This window comes from Gopherus flavomarginatus, chromosome 7 (genome assembly GCF_025201925.1).
Source record: "Gopherus flavomarginatus isolate rGopFla2 chromosome 7, rGopFla2.mat.asm, whole genome shotgun sequence".
In the NCBI taxonomy this organism is placed as follows: domain Eukaryota; kingdom Metazoa; phylum Chordata; order Testudines; family Testudinidae; genus Gopherus; species Gopherus flavomarginatus.
In genome coordinates, this window is record NC_066623.1 from 51,489,374 (window position 1) to 51,508,550 (window position 19,177).

At 48.1% G+C, this 19,177-nt stretch overlaps 2 protein-coding genes across 3 annotated transcripts in view; both read right to left on the bottom strand.

The window, feature by feature from the left end:
* Positions 1-19,177, bottom strand: part of SUCO (SUN domain containing ossification factor) — a 900,323-nt gene that overhangs the window by 751,890 nt on the left and 129,256 nt on the right. The window lies entirely within an intron of this gene.
* Positions 8,025-11,120, bottom strand: FASLG (Fas ligand). 2 transcript variants are annotated; one of them, XM_050963369.1, is made up of 4 exons: positions 10,728-11,120; positions 10,489-10,534; positions 9,053-9,109; positions 8,025-8,593 (listed from the first exon to the last, which is right to left on the bottom strand). In XM_050963369.1, the coding sequence occupies exons 1-4, from the start codon at positions 11,118-11,120 to the stop codon at positions 8,199-8,201; spliced, it is 891 nt and encodes a 296-aa protein (XP_050819326.1). In that variant the 3' UTR covers positions 8,025-8,198. The 2 variants fall into 2 exon arrangements, with proteins under 2 accessions (XP_050819326.1, XP_050819327.1); XM_050963370.1 differs by having other exon boundaries at positions 9,053-9,088; positions 10,468-10,534; positions 10,728-11,054.

Below are 19,177 nucleotides of genomic sequence, written 5' to 3' on the forward strand. Positions count from 1 at the left end.
ACGAACACCATTTTGTTGGAAAGAGGGCTGATTACATCAGGAAATAACACTGACACTTTTACCAGATCTCATCAGCTAAGTGAGGGTTTGGGCTCTGTCTGACCTTGGCTGTGCTAGAGATCCCAGGCAGCTGTAAGAAGTGATGCTAGTGATTCAGCAGGTTGCATTCTTCCCTTTAATCCATTACTCAACATAGCATTAATTGGAATTACACTAGTGGGGAGGGAGCCATCAGATCAGTTGGAAACAGTAAGTCCTACCATTCATGGCAATTGAAGATCTCATAGTATTTTCTGCAAATATAGGCCTGTTAGACCCAGTGACCTATCCTAATTAAACTCTCCGTCTACATTCCCCTAGCAATTTTAACTGGAAAAGGGCTTTATTTTTCATCACTTCTTCTCTCACACTGTTGTATGTTGTAATAGCAGCTGGAACATTCTACACCAGAGGGGTGAACAGGTTCATGAATGTGGGGCATTTTGTAAAAAACTTTTGGGAGCCTTCCAGATGAAAAGTGCAATAGGATTTTTGTTACACATTTGTATGAACAGGGTGCTGATACAAGCTGGAGAATTAAATCCACAGAAGAGGTAAGTAAGCCATAACACACTGTAAATTTGCGCCTCATAACCTATATCTCAGCAACATACTTCTGTCCTGTCCTAGAGAGACCACCTCTAGGGTTGGGGAAAGAGTTCACTCTGCCTGGGCCATTCAACCCTTGCATTCTCTGCAGAAATGCCTAAATTTACAATTTGCGGGATTTTTTTCATTTAAACACTTGTCCACTGGGAACATAGTTGAGGCCACTCCAGCAGATCACGCAACAGCCAGCAGCTGGTAACAATGCTTACTCCCTCCTAGTCAATGCTAGATTCAAACAAGCTACTTGCTCTATCAACAAGTAATAAACATCATGTCATGCCCTGAGCTCTCTGATTCCTCTATAGCATAACATAAGGGGAGATGGTAGGGCATAGATATGACACAAGATTTCCCACACTGTGGTGGTCACTTCTGTCATGAGAATAGAAATGGAACTCTATTTCACAGTTTCAGCTGCTAAAGCAGAGCTGGCCCAATCAGCTCTGGCCACAGTGCAGCCGCTACATTGTACTAGCCAGTCCACTTTCACAGAAGTGCACTTCCCAGAATCAAGCAAAAGGAAACCACCCTTCAGATGTTACTGAGCTGAACTTGAGTTTTGCTTATGGGGAGGAAGGACCTGACTAAGCCAGGCAGTACCAAACTTTCTCAGAAAGTAGGCCATATCTTAATGTAGTATCTCCACAAACACATGTTCCCTATGGCCACTTGAATAATTCTCCCCAACCCCCAAACCAGTGATGTTAGGAAGCTAGTTAGGGCTAGAGTCACCAGGGAGACTTTGGTGCTGCAACACTCAATGTTTAGGGGCTCTGCCATCTAGTGGAATTCATAACCCTGAGTGAGGTGCCCCAGCTCCCCAGACAGCACACGGGGGAGAGAGGTCCTGACAGAAGGGATTCCCCAAAGCCAGCCTGCTGCCGAGCAGGGACATGCCTAATCTGTCCTGTTGGAAATGCAGAGGAAAGGGGGTTAGCCTCCTTGCCAGAGGATGTTGTGAAGGCCAAGACTATAACATGGTTCAAAAAAGAACTATATACATTCATGGAGGATAGATCCATCAGTGGCTATTGGCCAGGATGGAAAGGGATGGTGTCCCTAGCCTCTGTTTGCCAGAAGCTGGGAATGGGTGACAGAGGATGGATCACTTGATGATTGTCTGTTCTATCCATTTCCTCTGGGGCAACTAGCATTGGCCACTGTCAGAAGACAAGATGCTGGGCTAGATGGACCTTTGGTCTGACCTGGTATGGCTGTTCTTATGTTCTTAGCCTAGGCCCCACCATTTAAAAGCACTTAGGCACCTGCCACTGCTCAGGAGTCACGTCTGTGACCCCTCTCCTGGAATTAGGAGTCTAAGGCAGCCCTTTCTCATGAATCCTCATAGCGTACTGGTGACAGGACACACCTGAGAAAAGGGGTTAAAATCACACCTCTGCCAACTTTGGAGCAGATCTCCCATCTCACTGCCCTGACTGGTTGGCTGCAGTTTCTCCTTCTCACTGGCTCAGTGACTGTTGAATTGTTTATACAAAGTGGAACAGCTGCCAGCAGAGAAAGGAGCAGCTCCCATTTCACTACCCTCCAGCCCAGCAGTTATTACACTTACCTGCAATGCAGGAGACCCACCTTTATGCCTCTACTTCTAATCAGGCAGAGGGGGGATCTGAACCTGGTTCTCCCACATCCCAGGTGAATGTTTAAAGTAGGGAGTGGGGAAGGGAACACCATCCCCTCCTTAGCTGTGCTTTGTATAGGGCCTGATCCTGTAGGCCTGCTTTCAGATGTGCTCTAAGAACACCTCCCGCATCAAGCCCCACTGGGAAGCTAGGCAGAGGATCCATCAGTTAGAAGGTCCCACCAGGGCTTAGGAGTGAGTTATGTGCCAAGCAGCTCAGTGCTGTCAGGACTTCAGCAGCTGTGCACACGTCCATGGGCAGAAATTCAGGTGTCTCGGTGACTTCACCAGCAGAAACTCAGGCACTTGGGTTTAGGTGGCTGCTGAGTGATAGCTTTGTGATTGCCAGCGACACCTGACCGTTGGCCTTAGTGCCTAAGTCTCCCTTGTGAACCCAGCCCTTGGTGTATTTCTAGATGTCTCTGAATGTAGTGCAAAGAGGAGGAGCCAAGAACACATCACCACCCAGCTCACTACTGACCATCAGCAAGTGTTCCACAGACCACTTGCCACCAACAGCCCCTGGTGCAGGAACTGCTGCTCTCAGCCATGCTTGTGAGGAGAATGAGAAATCAGCAGGCCCCCGGTACAGATGCTGCCAATGACAGAGACTTCGGGAGATTAAACGGCTGTTCAGCTGATTGCAGACTAGGGCATTGAAAGGACCAGAGTCAGAGGAAATCTGCATGGGTCCCTGGACCCTAGTTGTTATTACACATGAGATCAAGACCCCACTGTGCTAAGTGCTGTAGGAGACAGTCATTGCCCCTAATAGTTTATAATCAAAAGACGAAAGGGGAGAGGACCGAGGGGAAAGGCAACTTACCCCAGATCACAAAGCAGGCCAATAGCAGAGCTAGGACTAGAACCTAGGTCTACCTGAGCCTCCCCCTGGCCACCCCTCCCAGTGTCTTAAGTAACTGGACCCCACTGCTTCCTCCAAGGTCCCCAGAGCAAACCCTATCTCCACTCCTCTCCCAAATGGCATGGTGTTCAAAACCCAGATCTGGAGCCATAGTCTGTGGCTTGGGCTCATCTCTTCCTTATTGTTTTACCCACTTTCACTCTCCTTCTCCACTCAAACAATCACCAGGAGATGATCTTCCATAGTCACGCTGCCTTGAGGAGTGGTGCACAGCCGCCTGATAGCCAATGTGCCCAGTTCACTCCTTGATGCCACATGGCTTCTTCCAACAATTAAAATGCAACCATCCCCCACTCACAGCTGGCAAAGACTGAAATAAATCCCAAGCTCGGAACTCGCTCAGACTGTGAGGGGCTCAAGTCCTAATTTCACGCCTGCCCCAAACTTCTGCCATGGTCCAGACCACACCAGAACACCCAATGAGGTGTGTTTGGTAGGTATGGAGGGGGACTGGAATTTGAACTGAGATCTGGACTCCACAGCTGGATCCAATCTTTCTAATAGCCCATAAAAAAAATCTGGATCTGAACATCCTGGCATTTGGAAGAACGCCTCTCTGCTCTATGTATAATGAAGACTGTTGAGGAAAGAAGGTTTAATGCTCAGCTCTCATTAAATCCACTTTCCTAGTCACATGAATGAGATGAAGCCAATCACATTTACAAAAATAACATTATTTTACTGTACAATAGATATATTATAGGGAACAATACATCAATAGTTTAAACGATTGCGTGCTTGACCGCTACATTGCTTTGTGTCACATTAATTACTCACAGTCTGGGGTATGCTGCAACCTATTCAGCAAGCTTCAAGTCCTGGTTTTCGGTTACTACCTAGCCCCAAAATAGCACTTCTGGCAGTGAGCGCATAGTGCTCGCCAACATGTCCTGTCCTTTATGGAGGTGCCAGTAAAAACCAGTACAGCCAAGTGATGGAACATGGAGTCAACCAATGAAAAGTAGCAGAGACTATGTTTTCATTCTGGGAAGGGCATTTGAGACATAGTCCTTGGGACATAAATACAAGCCAGGCCTTTATCTCAGGTATGGACAGTGGAGGTTAGTCAGAGGAAGAATGGTTGGCTTTGCCTCCCATTTTGATTTCAGGTGCAGTCTGGTCTGTATCCGCTGCTGTACATTGATTGCACTCTGCTTCTCTTGGGTATACTAATATTGCACCCGTTCCCAGACTAAGCACTAATTGGACAGACACCTGGACATATCCTGCAAACTCTGGGCCCTCCCTCGGACTCACAACAGCCATCCTATGTCAACGCAGTGGCTCATCCAGCACGCCCCCGGGGTTAGAGAAAGCGGGGGTGAGCACTCAGCTGGTTTGCTGAATACTAGGACTCCCTGGATGGGGACCAACCTTCACATAACTGCTAGATTTTGGAGGTGCTCCCCCTGGGATGTTTGTGGCAGGAGTGGGTTTGTTAGGAGACCCAGATCAGGAGGACCCCCAGAAAGGAAATAGTGATTTTGTTCCCTTCCCCCCTTATACTGTGTTCAGTTCTCTCCCCCTCCACGCAATACCCTGCTCGCCAAGTGTGGTCCCGCCCTGCCCCATTTCCTCACCCAAGACCTGCCCAAAGTGAGATCCCCTGCAGTGCCAGCCCCCTTTCTCCCCCACAATTAGCTGGTCTCACCTGACAGTGAGTCAGTGGGGGGAGGGGAGGCAGCCTGGCTACCTACCCATCCCAGGGAGTGCAGGGGACACCTGGGCCTTGTGAAGGACCAAAGGGGTGAGGGGATGGATAAAGAGGGATGAAGGGCCATGAAGGGTGAGGGGGCTGGAGAGTTGGGAGGCTTGGGGACCTGGGTGGATGCTGGAAGGTAGCAGAGAGTGGTTGATAACAGTGGAGACAGGGGCGGCTCCAGGCACCAGCACAGCAAGCACGTGCCTGGGGCAGCAAACCGGGGGGGGGGCAGCGTGACAGTTGCTGTGAGGGCAGCCAAGACCAGCGCTAGGGGTTTGAGTGCCCTAGATGGACGGCAATTTCACCGCCCCGCGCGCTGGTCCCACGGTTCCGGTGGAGCTGCTGCAGTCGTGCCTGCGGGAGGTCCACCAGAGCTGCACGAGCAGCCGACCGTCCGCAGGCATGACTGCGGCAGCTCCACCGGAGCCGCGGAGCACCGGACCCTCCGCAGGCACCACTGCGGCAGCTCCACCGGAGCTGCCTGCCGCCCCCTCTGGCAAAACAACTCCCTAGGCGATTGCCTAGGCTGCCCAAATGGTAGCGCCGGCCCTGAGGGCAGCAGTCAGGCAGCCTTCGGCAGCGTTTCTTCAGGAGGTCTGCTGGTCCCGCGGCTTCAGCGGCAATTCGGCAGCAGGTACGCTGAAGGCGCAGGACTGGCAGATCACCCACAGAAACGCTGCCAAAGGGTGCCTGACTGCCATACTTGGGGTGGCAAAAAACAGAGCCACCCCTGAGTGAAGAGGCTAGACTGAGTTGGCAGGGGTTGGAGATGCAGTTGGGGAGCCATGGGAGGCTGGGAGAAGTTGGGGAGACATGGGAAGGCAGTGGGGTGTTTTGAGGAGCTGTGGAAGGCTAGGAGAGGATCTCGGGGGTCATGTGGGAGCTGGGTTGCACTGGGGAGGGAAAGGAGGCCAAGGAGAGGTGCTGGGATGGGTTGGAGGGCTAGGGAGCTGCTGAGGTGAAGCCTGGGGGAGGTGCTATAAGGGAGGTATGTGCAGGGTAGATTGGGGAGGTGCGGAGTCTGGGAGGCTATGAGGGGGTGGGGCTGGGAAGCCAGAGGAGGTGCTAGGGTGGATTAGGGAGCCATGGGAGGCTGGGGGCAGAGCTAGGGTGGGCTGGGAGCTGTGGAGGTGGGGGAAGTTCTGGGGGGTTATGTGAGAGCTGGGTTGTCCTGGGAAGCCAGGGGAGGTGCTAAAGTGGGTTGGGGAGCCGTGGGAGGCTGGGGACAGGGTCTGGGTGGGCTGTGGAGCTGTGAGGGTGGGGGAAGTTCTGCAGCGTTATGTTGGGGGTGAGTCATGCTGGGAAGCCAATGGAGGTGCTAGAGTGATCTAGATGTGTTGGGGAGCCGTGGGAGGCTGTAGGAGGTGCTGGTGTGGGCTGGGGGTGTTTGGGAAGCTGGAGGAAGGTAAGCTGAGGAGCTAGGGGCGGGTTGTGGTGGGCTGGGGAGCCAGGGGGTGGGGGTAGATCTGGGGGTTATGTAGCAGCTGGTTGAGCCATGGAAGGCTGAGAGACTACTGGGGTAAGTTGGGGAGGTGCAAGGAGGGGGTATGGGAGCCATGTTGTGGGTGAGGGATGTGTTTAGGTGGTTTGGAGAGGCTGGGGAGCTCAAGGAAAGGTACTGAGATCTACTGAGAGTTCCAGAGGCTACTGGAGGAAGGGCTGGGTTTGGGATGGCCTGAAGCCAGGGGATAGGCAGGGGAGCCAGGAGGGCTGGGTTTGGGGAGGGAGCTTCTCCTCACCTTTCTCTGGAAGCTCCCATCCTTGCATCATTCCCTGACACCTGTTGCCTAGTCCCAAGGAGCGGAGCCTGCAGGGTGAACCCTTCAGGGGAGACAGAGGCTGCCCAGCGTGCACCACAGCAGCCCCAGGGCCCAGGAGGAGCCTTATGAGGTTGCCCAGATGGATGCACGGCCCTTGCAACTTGCCCCATCACTCAGAGGTTGCTGGAATTCCCCTCCATCACCCAGGATCTCCAGGGATTCTGCAGTGAGGGGTGTCCTGGGCTATTTTGGAGATGAGCCTGAACCAGCTCCCCAGCTGCAAACATCATCCATCTGGGGGGAGGCAGAGACAGCTCAGATCCAAACCCACCTCTGGATGGTCACCTCAAAGTTCCTGTGTGCAGAGCAGGGCAAGGGCTGTCCTCAGAGCACCTCCCGTCCCAGCTGCTGGGGAGCTGCAGCCACGGCTTAGAAGAGGACAGGCTACTGCGGTGCTGTTTCCCCAGGGGGGTGGGGGGAAGGTGATACAGGGACTTGCACAAACCCCAGGAACAATTCTGGATTTTTTCAGACAAATTCATTCCTAGTTCCTAAACTACAGACCTCAATGGAGTCCCCATCCAGGATTAGGTGGGAGTACTCGGTGTAAACCCACCATGCTGTGCTCTAAATTCTCTCCAGCGCTCTTCCTTGCTGCTGGACCTTGCCTGAGTCAGCTGTGCTGGGATGCCAGATACCCACCGCGTGTTTGGCAGAGAAGCAGTTGAAGACAGGGTCTTCCCTCCCTCCACATTTCTGTATACCAAATTTTCCATGTAATTATTGCTTGTTATCCTCTACAAAACATGGCTCAGATGAGCCCTGGGAATTAAATCTGGTCCTGGGAATTACTTCAATTTCTAAGTCAAGTGTGGGGATGGGGGGAGGATAAAAATGACAAAAAACTTAAAAAAAACTCTACTACTCTGACATACCCTGGAGACACTTGGAGCACCTCCAAAAGCAAAGAGTTAAGGTGCTAAATGGTCATACATAATATAAATTCCCCCCTGCCCCCCAGCAATGATCGCATCCAGCACCAGGCAGTGAACTCCCCAGTCCTGTGGAGATACATACGAACACCATCTCTGCAGGGGCCCAAATGCTGTCCTTTTAGGGTAAATGGGATTTTCATCGATGTAACAGAGCAGAATTGGGCCCAGTGCATCATCATCTTCTCAGGTAGTAAACACTCTCCTTGAGTGAGTAGTGAGTTTAAAGGAGGCCTTTGGCATGCTAGATTTTTTTTTAGCTACACTTGGGTTCTCCTAGGGTGATCCAAGTAGTTCACAAGGTGAAAGTTTTAATCCTTGGAGATCCGTTTCCAAGTCAATCTGGCTGTCACGTGTCAAAGGGCAAACAAGGGATGCCCGGTGGGCATCTTCCAGCTAGATCCTTGCTAGCCCAGCACAGTATTAGACTAGTCCTATGGACAGAATATTTCTTATACCGTACAGTACCCAACTCATGTTAGTATCAGTCCTGAGCGCGTATTTGCTGAGAGCAACGCTTTGGTGGCCAGCTCTAAAGTTTATATAAACCAAAAAACGTCTTTGATTCCTCAAAATTAACCAGGGCTGTTTCGGAGACGTTGACATACAAGCTGTCTGATTTGGTGAGGTTGAACAATGCCCCCAGGTAGCTGCCCCTGGCCCACATCTTTCCAGCCGCACAGTAGTTCATCTTTCTGTCCTCCATCAGCACCTGGCTAGCTGGGTAGGCTGGATTTTGTTTGAAAACTATGTGGTCTAGGGGCAGGTTGTTGCAGATCTTGCCTCGGAAGAATACCTTGGAGTAGACAAAGTACAGGCCTGTTTCATTGATCACCAGGCTGCGGTGTCTGTACTGAATGTGGGAGGTGAAGGCGTGCCCAAGGGTGGCCACCCATTCCAGAGTCAGGGCTTTCTGATCAGCTTTGCCTAGTAACAAAGATTAACAAGAAGCATTTAGACAGAGGCACATGCATGCTAACAGTTTTCAAGTCACACCAGTCGTGGGCAAGTCACTTAATCTCAGTTTCTTCCTGTAAAGCAGGCATGATGCCTGCCAAACTCAGAGCCAGGAGGTTGTTCATTCATGCACGTCAAATGCTCTGCAGTCTCCAGGTCACACGGTTACTCAGCCCAAAAGTGAAGCAAAAAACCCACAAAGGTAAAAGTATCAGATGAATGGAATGGGGAAAGGAAGTGGGAGTAAATCAGAACCCTTGAGTCTCACATGTCAGTCCTGGAAGGTGAATGATGCAAAGGGAATGCTGGTGCTTGATAGCCAGATGACTAGCTAGGAAGTAACCCAGCCACCACTTTCCCCACCCACGTCCGGCTTCTTGTGGTCATTGCTTTCCCCGACATGCTGACTCTTCACACTGTGTCACATACCTGTTAAATGTGCTGCCTTCCTGATCACCTTCTTCTCTGCTGTTACATTTAGAAGTCCTATGTTAAAACAGAGAAAGGAGACAGCTTCAGGCTTTGTGGAGAAGACGCGGTGAGGAAATTAAGACTAGGAAGAGGGTCCCCTCTGGGGAATTACAGAGAGAGAGAGAGAGAGAGAGAGAGAGAGTTACAATGGATCAGGGGATGTACTTCATCAGGCAGGCATAATTAACCTGTGACACTACCTATTGCAGGACAGCATTCAGGTATACACCATAGCTTGGTAAATTTAAAAAGAAAGAGGATTGGGCAGTTAACGTACAAGACTCAGAGCAACATCTGTACCTAGAATAGCTAGGAACAAATACAAGGGCTATCACTTCACTTTAAGATGCTTCAAGATGTCAAACTGATTCCCAGATGGGCTCAAGCAGAAAATGTCTTTCTCCCTCCATATGGTACAATCCAGCTTTGCACAATCAGCTGCTGATCACTGGTCTGTGCTGATCAGACCATTTCCATGTCCCTAGAAAGTAGGAGCCTTGCCGCATCTTAATGTAGAAGGCCACTGAAGACTCTACAGAGTGATTCTGTTTAACTGAACAATCAAATCTTTGGACGAAGGGAAGTAAAATGCTCAGTTAAAATTTTAAGACAGAGGCAGAACGATATCCCAAGATACTTCCTTTCAAATTGTTTGCTAAACAAAAACTGCATCAAAATTGACACATTCATCCAGAAAGTTGCAATTTTGAGGTAACATTTTCCAGATGGGAAAACATTTGGTTCAAAAACACTCAAGCCAGTTTTAGTTACAACAATACAGCTCGTACACGAGATACTCAAAAAACAAAAATCAAGTTGCACTTTAAAAGAAGCAAAAAGTCAAGGAAAACAAGAGGAAATAATAGTAGTGATGTTGGAAACCCATCTGCTACCTTTTCCCTTTCTCCTCCTCTCTCCCTATGTCTATTTCTCACAGCATGGCAAGAAAACCAGAATCCCACCTTTACACTGGAGCTCAGGCTATCACATGCATCACTCAAGAAAGGAGGAGGGACGGACCCTGGCTACAGAGTTGGAATCCAAGAGAATCTGAATTTTCGCAGTGTTTGTGTGTGTTCAGATCTGGGGCATCTCTAAGCAATGTTCCCCACAGGCTGCCTGTATTAGGCCAGTTTTCTTCTAGCCCTCAAGCAGAAGGGAGACCCCTACTGGCCTCCCAAGCCCATGACAGCCACAGTTACTGCTACAGCCAAAGGAGTGAACATGTCATCTAACAAGCATCAGAGCCTCCCAGATGTAACTCCACCATCTGCCACCCAAATTGAAGGGGTGGTTGGGGACAGGAAGGGGGAAAGTGCAGAGATGCTGCCATTCGCAGAATTCCTGACCCGGGTTCTCCCACACACATTGACTCGCTGGGAAGGATGGCTCACCTATGCGCTTCTCCATAGAGGAAGAAACATGTCCGGTGCTGGTTAACTGTCAAAACAGAAGAGAGACAAGTTCACATCTAGTAAGTGACCATGGCATGTAAAATAACCATCAGTAATAGGGACAGATCCTCAGCTGGGGCAAGTGGACATTGATTTCAATCCAGTTCCTCCAATTTACATCCTCTGAGGGTCTCTTTGCTGGCCACTTCTATGTCTATTAATAACCAGACAGACGTTACCTCTCGGAGCTCAGCCAGTTCCTTCTGCAGCTGGACAATTTGAAACATCCCCAGCCCCACTCCAGCGAGGGCCAGCAGGACCAGCAAAAACACCACCAAGAAACAGAGGCATGTGCCATCCCTCTTGTTGCTCTGTTTTCTCCTCCTCCTCTCTGGCACGGGCGGCGGGCAGGTGGCAATGGGCGCTGATGAAGTGCAAGTGGGACTGGCACAGCTGTCCACCCAGAAGATCTGGGGATAGACATAATTCAGGTTCTGCTGCATGGTGGGCAATGGAATGGCTGGGCCGCCCTGGCTATGGAACTCCTCTTTCATGCGGCAGCTAAATCCAGCTGTGCCAGCCGCAGACTGAGCCCCAGGAGGCAAGCCAGCTCTGCCTTTATACGCCTGCATCACCCAAGCAGTGAGAGATCTACTCATATGTGCCTGAGTCTGAAAACCCTGAGCCAGAAGCAGCAAACCTCAAAGAGCTTCCGCTCACCCCCTCTGATGCAAGACTGCTCCTCCCACATGACAGGAGCAGGCACATTAGGTGCTTCTGAGTGAGCAGCTAGAAGCTCAGCCATGGGCTGCAACTGTAAGCTCCACGGGCGGTCCCCGGGATCCAAACCCGCTGGCCAAGCCAAGAGAGCAAGTGCCCTGAGTTAGGACAGGGCTAAGAGGGTGGAAGAGGGGAGGGTTCCCATCCTCCACTGAGCTGGGTGCTGAGTAACCACATTATAGCATGAACCTGCCTGCTCCTCCGCCACCAAATTTCCAACAACCTACACTGGCAGTGCTGCGCTGTCTCACCTCGGCAGCTGTCGGCTTTGAAAGCTAGACATGGGCCTGGCCATGGAGCAGGAGCAAAAGAAAAGCAGGACAGCCTGGGGTTTAAGGCACTGGGACCCACAGAGCTTGGTTCAGTGCCAATGTGACCTTGGGCAAGTCACTTAACTGCCCTCTGCATCAACTCCCCCAGCTGTAAAACGGGGATAACAGCACCTCCATTGGCTTACCTAGTGTGAACACTGGGGACTGGGACTATGTCTCTGTACAATGGTTAGCACAATAGAGCCCCAGTCTCAGCTGGGCTCTCGGGGCTACCCCACTGCTAATAAGATCAAAACACATGGAATAAGCAGCTCGCCATTTCGCTGGCTTGCTACATAAATCACTGGTGCCATCATTCCACCTCCATAATGCGAGCACAGCCAGTGGGTGAGAGAGCAGAGAAGCAGTGAATTTTGAGGCAGGGAATACACATCCCCTGGAACAGAGATCCAAAGTATCCTCTCAAACCGTCCTTCCACCCCCACCCCACGTGACTCCTTTCATTAACTAGCTAGCAATGAGAACCCCAAAGAATCAGGGTTGGGTTGAATGGGCAGCCAACAGCTAGAACGCTTATTGTCACCAGGGTACTCAGCATGACCCCAGCTGAAGATCAGGAGTCAGCCAAGATGGCTGAGCAGGCTTCCTCTTGAGTCCTACTGACCTGCAAAGTTCACAGCCTAAACTTTGGCCCCCCCTGCTCTATAATGCCTGAATCCTCAAAAGGTAAAAATGACTGCAGCATATCTAAGTGATTCATCAGACTTTTGGGCATTCAACATGTAGCAGGGATCAAAATGGTCCAAACACACAGAGATCGTGATGGGAAAAGCCATGCCAGTTCTCCAGCTGCGGAGTAAAATATATTTGAGCAGCGGATGCAAGCAGGCTTTTCCCAGCCTTCTGGCTCAGTTCTACTTCCTACCACTCGAATGGTTGTCAGACTTGTCCTCAAAACCCTGACGCCAACCCCAGCAACCTGTCTGTCTTTTGAAGATGCTCACCACAGTCGTTCACTGATGCAATGCTTTGCAGTGCATGAGGTTTTGGAAACCCATGCAGGAACCCCTCATAACCTATGCTTCTTTATATATAAAAAGACATAAAACCACCAGAACCCAACACTGTTTCCTTAAGATCCTCCAAGTTCCCCTGCCCCAACCACCACCATCACTGAGGTCCTATCTACGCTGTTAAACTTGGTTGTGTCCCAGTGGAGCTCTGATGCTGCCACACTGGCCAGCCAAGCTGAGGTCAATCTGTGTTCTAGTCTAGGTATGGGCCTCATTACTGCTTGACTTTATTATGCTGTTTGAGCTAGAGAACAGTTTGACCAAGCCTTAATGTCCTAGCAGTTCCAGGTGGTTTGGAACTGATGTTCTGGCTTGGGTCCACAGCAAGTAGTTTGGCTCTGTTTATATCAAGTTTTTAAGCTCAGCTGGTCAGCCATTGTAGACAGGGTCTAAAGCACACCCTGTTCTGCCAGTACTCCCAGGCTGAGACAATAATCTCTGTCACTGAAGAGGGACAAGTGGATTAAAAGCTATTTTCTTGGGCCTACAAAACTGTATCATAAACCTTCCATCCCCAAAAGCACCTGGCCATCCCTCCTCCTCATGAGTTATACTTTGGCCATTGGCTTCACTGTTGGGCACCACCTATCCCTAAATATAGTGCATGCCCATCAAGATATGAAATGTTACTAACAGCCCCGAAGGAGGAGATGAATAAAACAGCTGGGAGATGATGCTTTGACCCACCTAGCTTACCACATGGAGCAGGAAAAATCATCTGAAACTTTTGGAGTGTCATGTCCATATCCTGACTATCAGTACAATGGAAAGGCTAAATTTCTCACCTATGTCAAAGCCAGCTGCCTACTTACAACCAACTGGGATAGTGCCGCAGATTTCCTATCAGTCTCGCAGGTTAGACGTATTACTGCCAGCTCCCACGGATATGACAGTTTTCATTTGTTTAATTGTTACTAAAGTACAGAGAACCCTAGACTCAGGAAGGAGGGGAGAGAAAACGTTAGTAGGTGTTATGAGTGGGTGATTGGAGCAGAAGACAAAGGGGCTATTTCTGTCTGCCAATAATTGTGTGGGGTTCCTGGGGCAAGTCCTTCACGTTGTCTGTGCAACACCTCACCCATGAGAAAAACCGACATTCCAATATTTACCTTCCTTCCAGTATGCCTGGAAAGTTCTCTGAGGTCCTTGGGTGAACTAGGCTGTCACAAATTTATTATTGATCATTTATAATCAAAACCACACACTGCGATTTAAGCTTCTTGCATTAATATTGTTCTACCTCTCATTCTATAACCTCCGTTTTAACCCCACATGGTGGATGTTCCCAGGTTGGGTGGCACACTGCTGAATGTATAACTGGTAGCCAAGATTAGTTCAGAAACCCTCAGGCAGCCAGCAGTTGCACAACTGAGGGTAAAGAGCATGTGCAGCTATCCCTTTTTTCAGTGCTAGATACTGTGCTTAGTGCAACGGTGCTTGTTTCGCTGAGTTTGTGGGCAGGACAAAAGCACCGAAAGCCTATCTGAAATGTCAGAAAATTGTTTGTTTGTCACCCACTGCTTCCTATTAGTACACATCTGATTTTGTTTGGGTGGGGCGACAGCGATAAGCTGATGAAAGCTGCTGCAGCTAAGCCCTTAGTGGGCTCTTGATCTGCAGGTGCAAACGAGAAGCACTGTGGCAAACATGCAGCGTGGGTAGCTAAATCAGCTGATTGTTTTAGCATCAGGGGAGCTGTTTGCAGTGAACGTTACCGTCTCTTCTGGGCACACACTGCCACGAGGATCACATCCCTGAGACGAGAGATCCTGGAGAACAATGGCAGCATGGCTACTCCAAGGTACCGTGTCATGATGCCTTCTGGCTGCGAGCTTGATTGGCATCCTGTTCATCAGCTACACACAGCGGTAGTACACACAGTAGACTGAGCTACTGAAGATGAGGCTGAGCCATGAGATTCAAAAGCTCAGAGCTGAATCTTTTCTGGTTTGGAGCCATTAGAAACAGGCCAAATACCAGATTGGTTCTGGATCCAAACTCCCTTCATGTGGGGCATACCGACAGCTGCCAGGCAGAAGTGAGGATATAAAGATAAAAATGGGAGGTCTCTTCTCTCATCCTTCATAAGGTCCCACCTACATTTGAGCATCTGCCTGTGCTGGGGGACCCAGTGATATTGAGTATGAAATGCAAAAGTGAATGGAAGGAAATATTTAAATATAAAAATGTGAATGATAGTTGGCAATTGTTTAACTATGCTTTATTAGATGCTCCAAAAAGACTGAAAAATTCCATAGATAAGAAAGGAGGATTATTTGGTTAAAAACCATCCTGGTTAAGAGGAAAGATAAGGCTGCAATATAAAATATTTGTTTTAAAAATTTATCAAATGGAAAAAAATGGGGATGCAGATAGGCAGGAGTATAAGTCAGCAACTGGGAAATGCAGACAACTGATAAAGGAAGCTAAAGGTATCAACAAAAACTCTAGACCAATAGGGTTAGGGACAACTAAAAGGAATTCTTCAAATATAACAGCAACAAAGTCATAGTAATGGGATAGATCCAGTTCTAGATAAAGATGATGAAATTATTAATAATTATGGAGAAAAGCCAACAAATATTTCACTTCTGTGACTAGAAAGAAGCAAGACGATGTATTCATACTTTACAGTGACAATTCTATATTTTCTATTCCATCAGTAACTAGAGGTGGTGTTAAACAGCAACCATTAAAGGTAAATATTTTTAAATCTGCATGACTGGATAACTTGCACCCAAGAGTATAAAAGAACCAGCAGACGCACTCTCTGAATCATTCATAGACTCTAGGACTGGAAGGGACCTCGAGAGGTCATCGAGTCCAGTCCCCTGCCCTCATGGCAGGACAAAATGCTGTCTAGACCATCCCTGATAAACATTTATCTAACCTATTCTTAAATATCTCCAGAGATGGAGATTTCACAGCCTCCCTAGGCAGTTTATTCCAATGTTTAATCACCCTGACAGTTAGGAACTTTTTCCTAAATGTCCAACCTAAACCTTCCTTGCTGCAGTTTAAGCCCATTGCTTCTTGTTCTACCCTTAGAGGCTAAGGTAAAGAGATGAGAAAAAACTTGTTCATGACACCCTTTTAGATACCTGAAAACTGCTATCATGTTCCCCCTCAGTCTTCTCTCTTCCAAACTAAACAAACCAATTCTTTCAGCCTTCTTTCATAGGTCATGTTCTCTAGACCGTTAATCATTCTTGTTGCTCTTCTCTGGACCCTTTCCAATTTCTCCACATCTTTCTTGAAATGCGGTGCTCAGAATGGGACACAATACTCCAGATGAGGCCTAACCAGCGCAGAGTAATGACTTCCCATGTCTTGTTCACAACATGCCTGTTAATGCATCCCAGAATCACGTTTGCTTTTTTTTGCAACAGCATCACACTGTTGACTCATATTTAGCTTGTGGTCCACTATATTTACTCATAAATATACTCATATTTAGCTTGTGGTCCCTTGATCCATTTCTGCCACACTCCTTCCTAGAAAGTCTCTTCCCATTCTGTATGTGTGAAACTGATTGTTCCTTCCTAAGTGGAGCACTTTGCATTTGTCTTTATTAAACTTCATCCTGTTTACCTCAGACCATTTCTCCAATTTGTCCAGATCATTTTGAATTTTGACCCTGTCCTCCAAAGCCGTTGCAATCCCTCCCAGTTTGGTATCATCTGCAAATTTAATAAGCGTACTTTCTATGCCAACATCTAAGTCGTTGATGAAGATATTGAACAGAGCCGGTCCCAAAACAGACCCCTGCGGAACCCCACTTGCTATACCTTTCCAGCAGGATTGGAGCCATTAATAACTATTCTGAGTATGGTTATCCAGTCAGTTATGCACCCACCTTATAGTAGCCCCATCTAAGTTGTATTTACCTAGTTTATCAATAAGAATATCATGCGAGACCGTATCAAATGCCTTACTAAAGTCTAGGTATACCACATCCACCGCTTCTCCCTTATCCACAAGACTCGTTATCCTATCAAAGAACGCTATCAGATTAGTTTGACATGATTTGTTCTTTACAAATCCATGCTGGCTATTCCCTATCACCTTACCACCTTCCAAGTGTTTGCAGATGATTTCCTTAATTACTTGCTTCATTATCTTCCCTGGCATGGAAGTTAAACTAACTGGTCTGTAGTTTCCTGGGTTGTTTTTATTTTCCTTTTTGTAGATGGGCACTATGTTAGTTTTTAACAAATCTTGGAACACTGGGGAAGTTCTAGAAGAATTGAAAAAAACCAACAATGTTGTACCGCAGTTTAAAAACATGAAATGGGATGTCCCAGGAGACTATAGGCCAGCTAGCCTGACCTCACTCCCAGGCAAAATTATGGAAAAACTGAAGTAGGATACAGTCAGTGAAGAATTAAAAGAAGGTGATGTAATTCATGCCTATCAATATGGTTTTGTGGAAGATTGGTCTTTTCATACCTGAAGTTTGGTTAGTAAAAGCAACACTGGTGACAATCTACTTGGACTTCTATAAGGCATTTGACTTAGTCCTACATAACATTCTGATAAAAATCGCTATATAGAAAAATCAGTGCAGCCCATGGATTCACAACTGGCTAACTGATAGAGTACAAAAAGTAAGAGTAAAGGGGAAATCATTATCTGCTGGGGGTGTTGCTACTGGAGTCCTGCAGGGCTCTGTTCTCAGCTAACTGCTGTTAAATAGCTTTGTCAATGATTTGGAAGCAAAGATAAAATCATTGCTGATAAAATCAGCACGTGACACACAAATCTGTAGAAAGGTAAATAATTATGGGGACAGATCAGGTATACACAACAACCTGCTTGGTGAGGTGGGTTCGTCAGGACAGCATCCATTTAACACAGCCAGAACATATGTTTAAGAACAAAGAATGTAGGTCACACTTCGAGGCTGGTGAGCTGTATCTTGAAAAACTGGCTCTGAAACCAATCGAACCTGAGCCCCCAGTGTGATGCTGTAGCTACGAGGGCCAACGTGCTCCTTGGACGTACGAGAAGGAGAATATCAAGTAGGAGCGGGGAGGTGGTTTTTCTCTCTATGCACAGCTTTAGTGAGACCGTTACTGGAATATTGTGTCCAGTTCTGATATCCACACTTCAACAAGGGAGTTGAATTGGAAAGGGCTCAGAGAAGAGCCACAAGAATGATCTGAGGGCTGGAAAACAATCCATATAGTGAGATCAAAGACCCTCAGTCTATTTAGTTTATCCAAGAGAAGGTAAAGAGGTGCCTTGTAACCTGGTGTAGAAGTACCTGTAGGGGGAAGAGATTTCAAACAGCTCTTTACTGTAGCAGAAGAAGTCAGACCATGATCCAACAGTTGGAAGTTAAAGCTAGACTCATTCAGACTAGAAATAGGGGCACACATTTTTAACAGTGAGGGTGATTCACCATTGGAACAACTTATCTAGGGGTAGAGTCACTATCACCTGATGTCTTTAACTCAAGACTGGATATCTTGAAATATATCCTCTAATTCAGTCAGAAGTTATGGGATTGATGCTGGGGTTACTGGGCAGCATTCTCTGGCCTATGTTATGCAGGAGATCAGACTAGATTATTGTAATGGTCTGTTCTGGGGTAATAATGGGGGTGCGACCACGTTGTGACTAGGTCATCCAATGTGGTAGATTCTGTAGCATAGAATTTATTCCTCTGACACATGACTCTTTTCCCCCCTCACTCTCTATGGTAGTCTCTCTACCTGTCCCCCCTCTTGTTTATGGATAGATGCCAGGAAATGTGGCTGCATGTCCCTAGCAGAGAATACTCAGACCCAAATCTTGGAAAGAACCAGAGTGGGAAAGCAAAGCACCAAACTGGGCTGCCCTATTTCTGACGTAGCACTGAGCTTGTGCTCCAGTGTCTAAGACTCTGTGGTGAGCACCACGGGTTAGGTTTTGTTTCATAATTACAGGGGTTTTAACACTTCACTTTGCCTTCGCAATGGCACTTGGTTTCCTGAACTACTGATCATTGAGACATATTAACCTGAGCAGAAGTGACGCATGTAGGGGGAATGTGACCCCCTGAATCAGCAGCCCTCCAGGAAGTCACACTCTTGACTCAATTGTGAAGCTCTTTTAAACAACAGCAGGGGAACTTTGCCTTCCCATAGCACCTTCATTGCTGCGAGCACCAAGCCCTTCCCTTATACTGCTCCCAGGCAGTTCCTTAATGGTATCTCTATTTTACAGAGAGGGAAACTGAGGGAGAGAAAGGCGTAATGCCTACCCAAGGTCACACACACAGCAAGTGACAGAGCTACAAATAGAACCCAGAACCAACTACCACCAAGCTTACACAATGGCCACTAGCCAGTGCTGGCTCCCCTTTACTAGGAGGGCTATTGAGTGGCGGCACCTGCAGCTATCAGTGTCGCTTTACAGCTCAATCGCCTGCCTGCTGCCCTTCAGTTTAGACCACATTATAAATGATAAACGAACAAGAGAGACTCCAGGCAAGAGTGGAAAAGAGGGCAAAGGACTAGGCAGCAGACCCATGAGGAAAGGTTACATTTAGCAACTTAGAAGAAAAGCAGAACTGGGGAT

Bases quoted from the DNA above. Each gene is read 5' to 3' on its own strand.
- FASLG (XM_050963369.1), bottom strand. From the start codon at position 11,120: ATGCAGGCGTATAAAGGCAGAGCTGGCTTGCCTCCTGGGGCTCAGTCT. The intron at 10,535-10,727 runs GTAACGTCTGTC...CTGTTTTGACAG, and splicing joins AACTGGCTGAGCTCCGAGAG to TTAACCAGCACCGGACATGT. The intron at 9,110-10,488 runs GTGAGCCATCCT...GTTTTAACATAG, and splicing joins CTCTATGGAGAAGCGCATAG to GACTTCTAAATGTAACAGCA.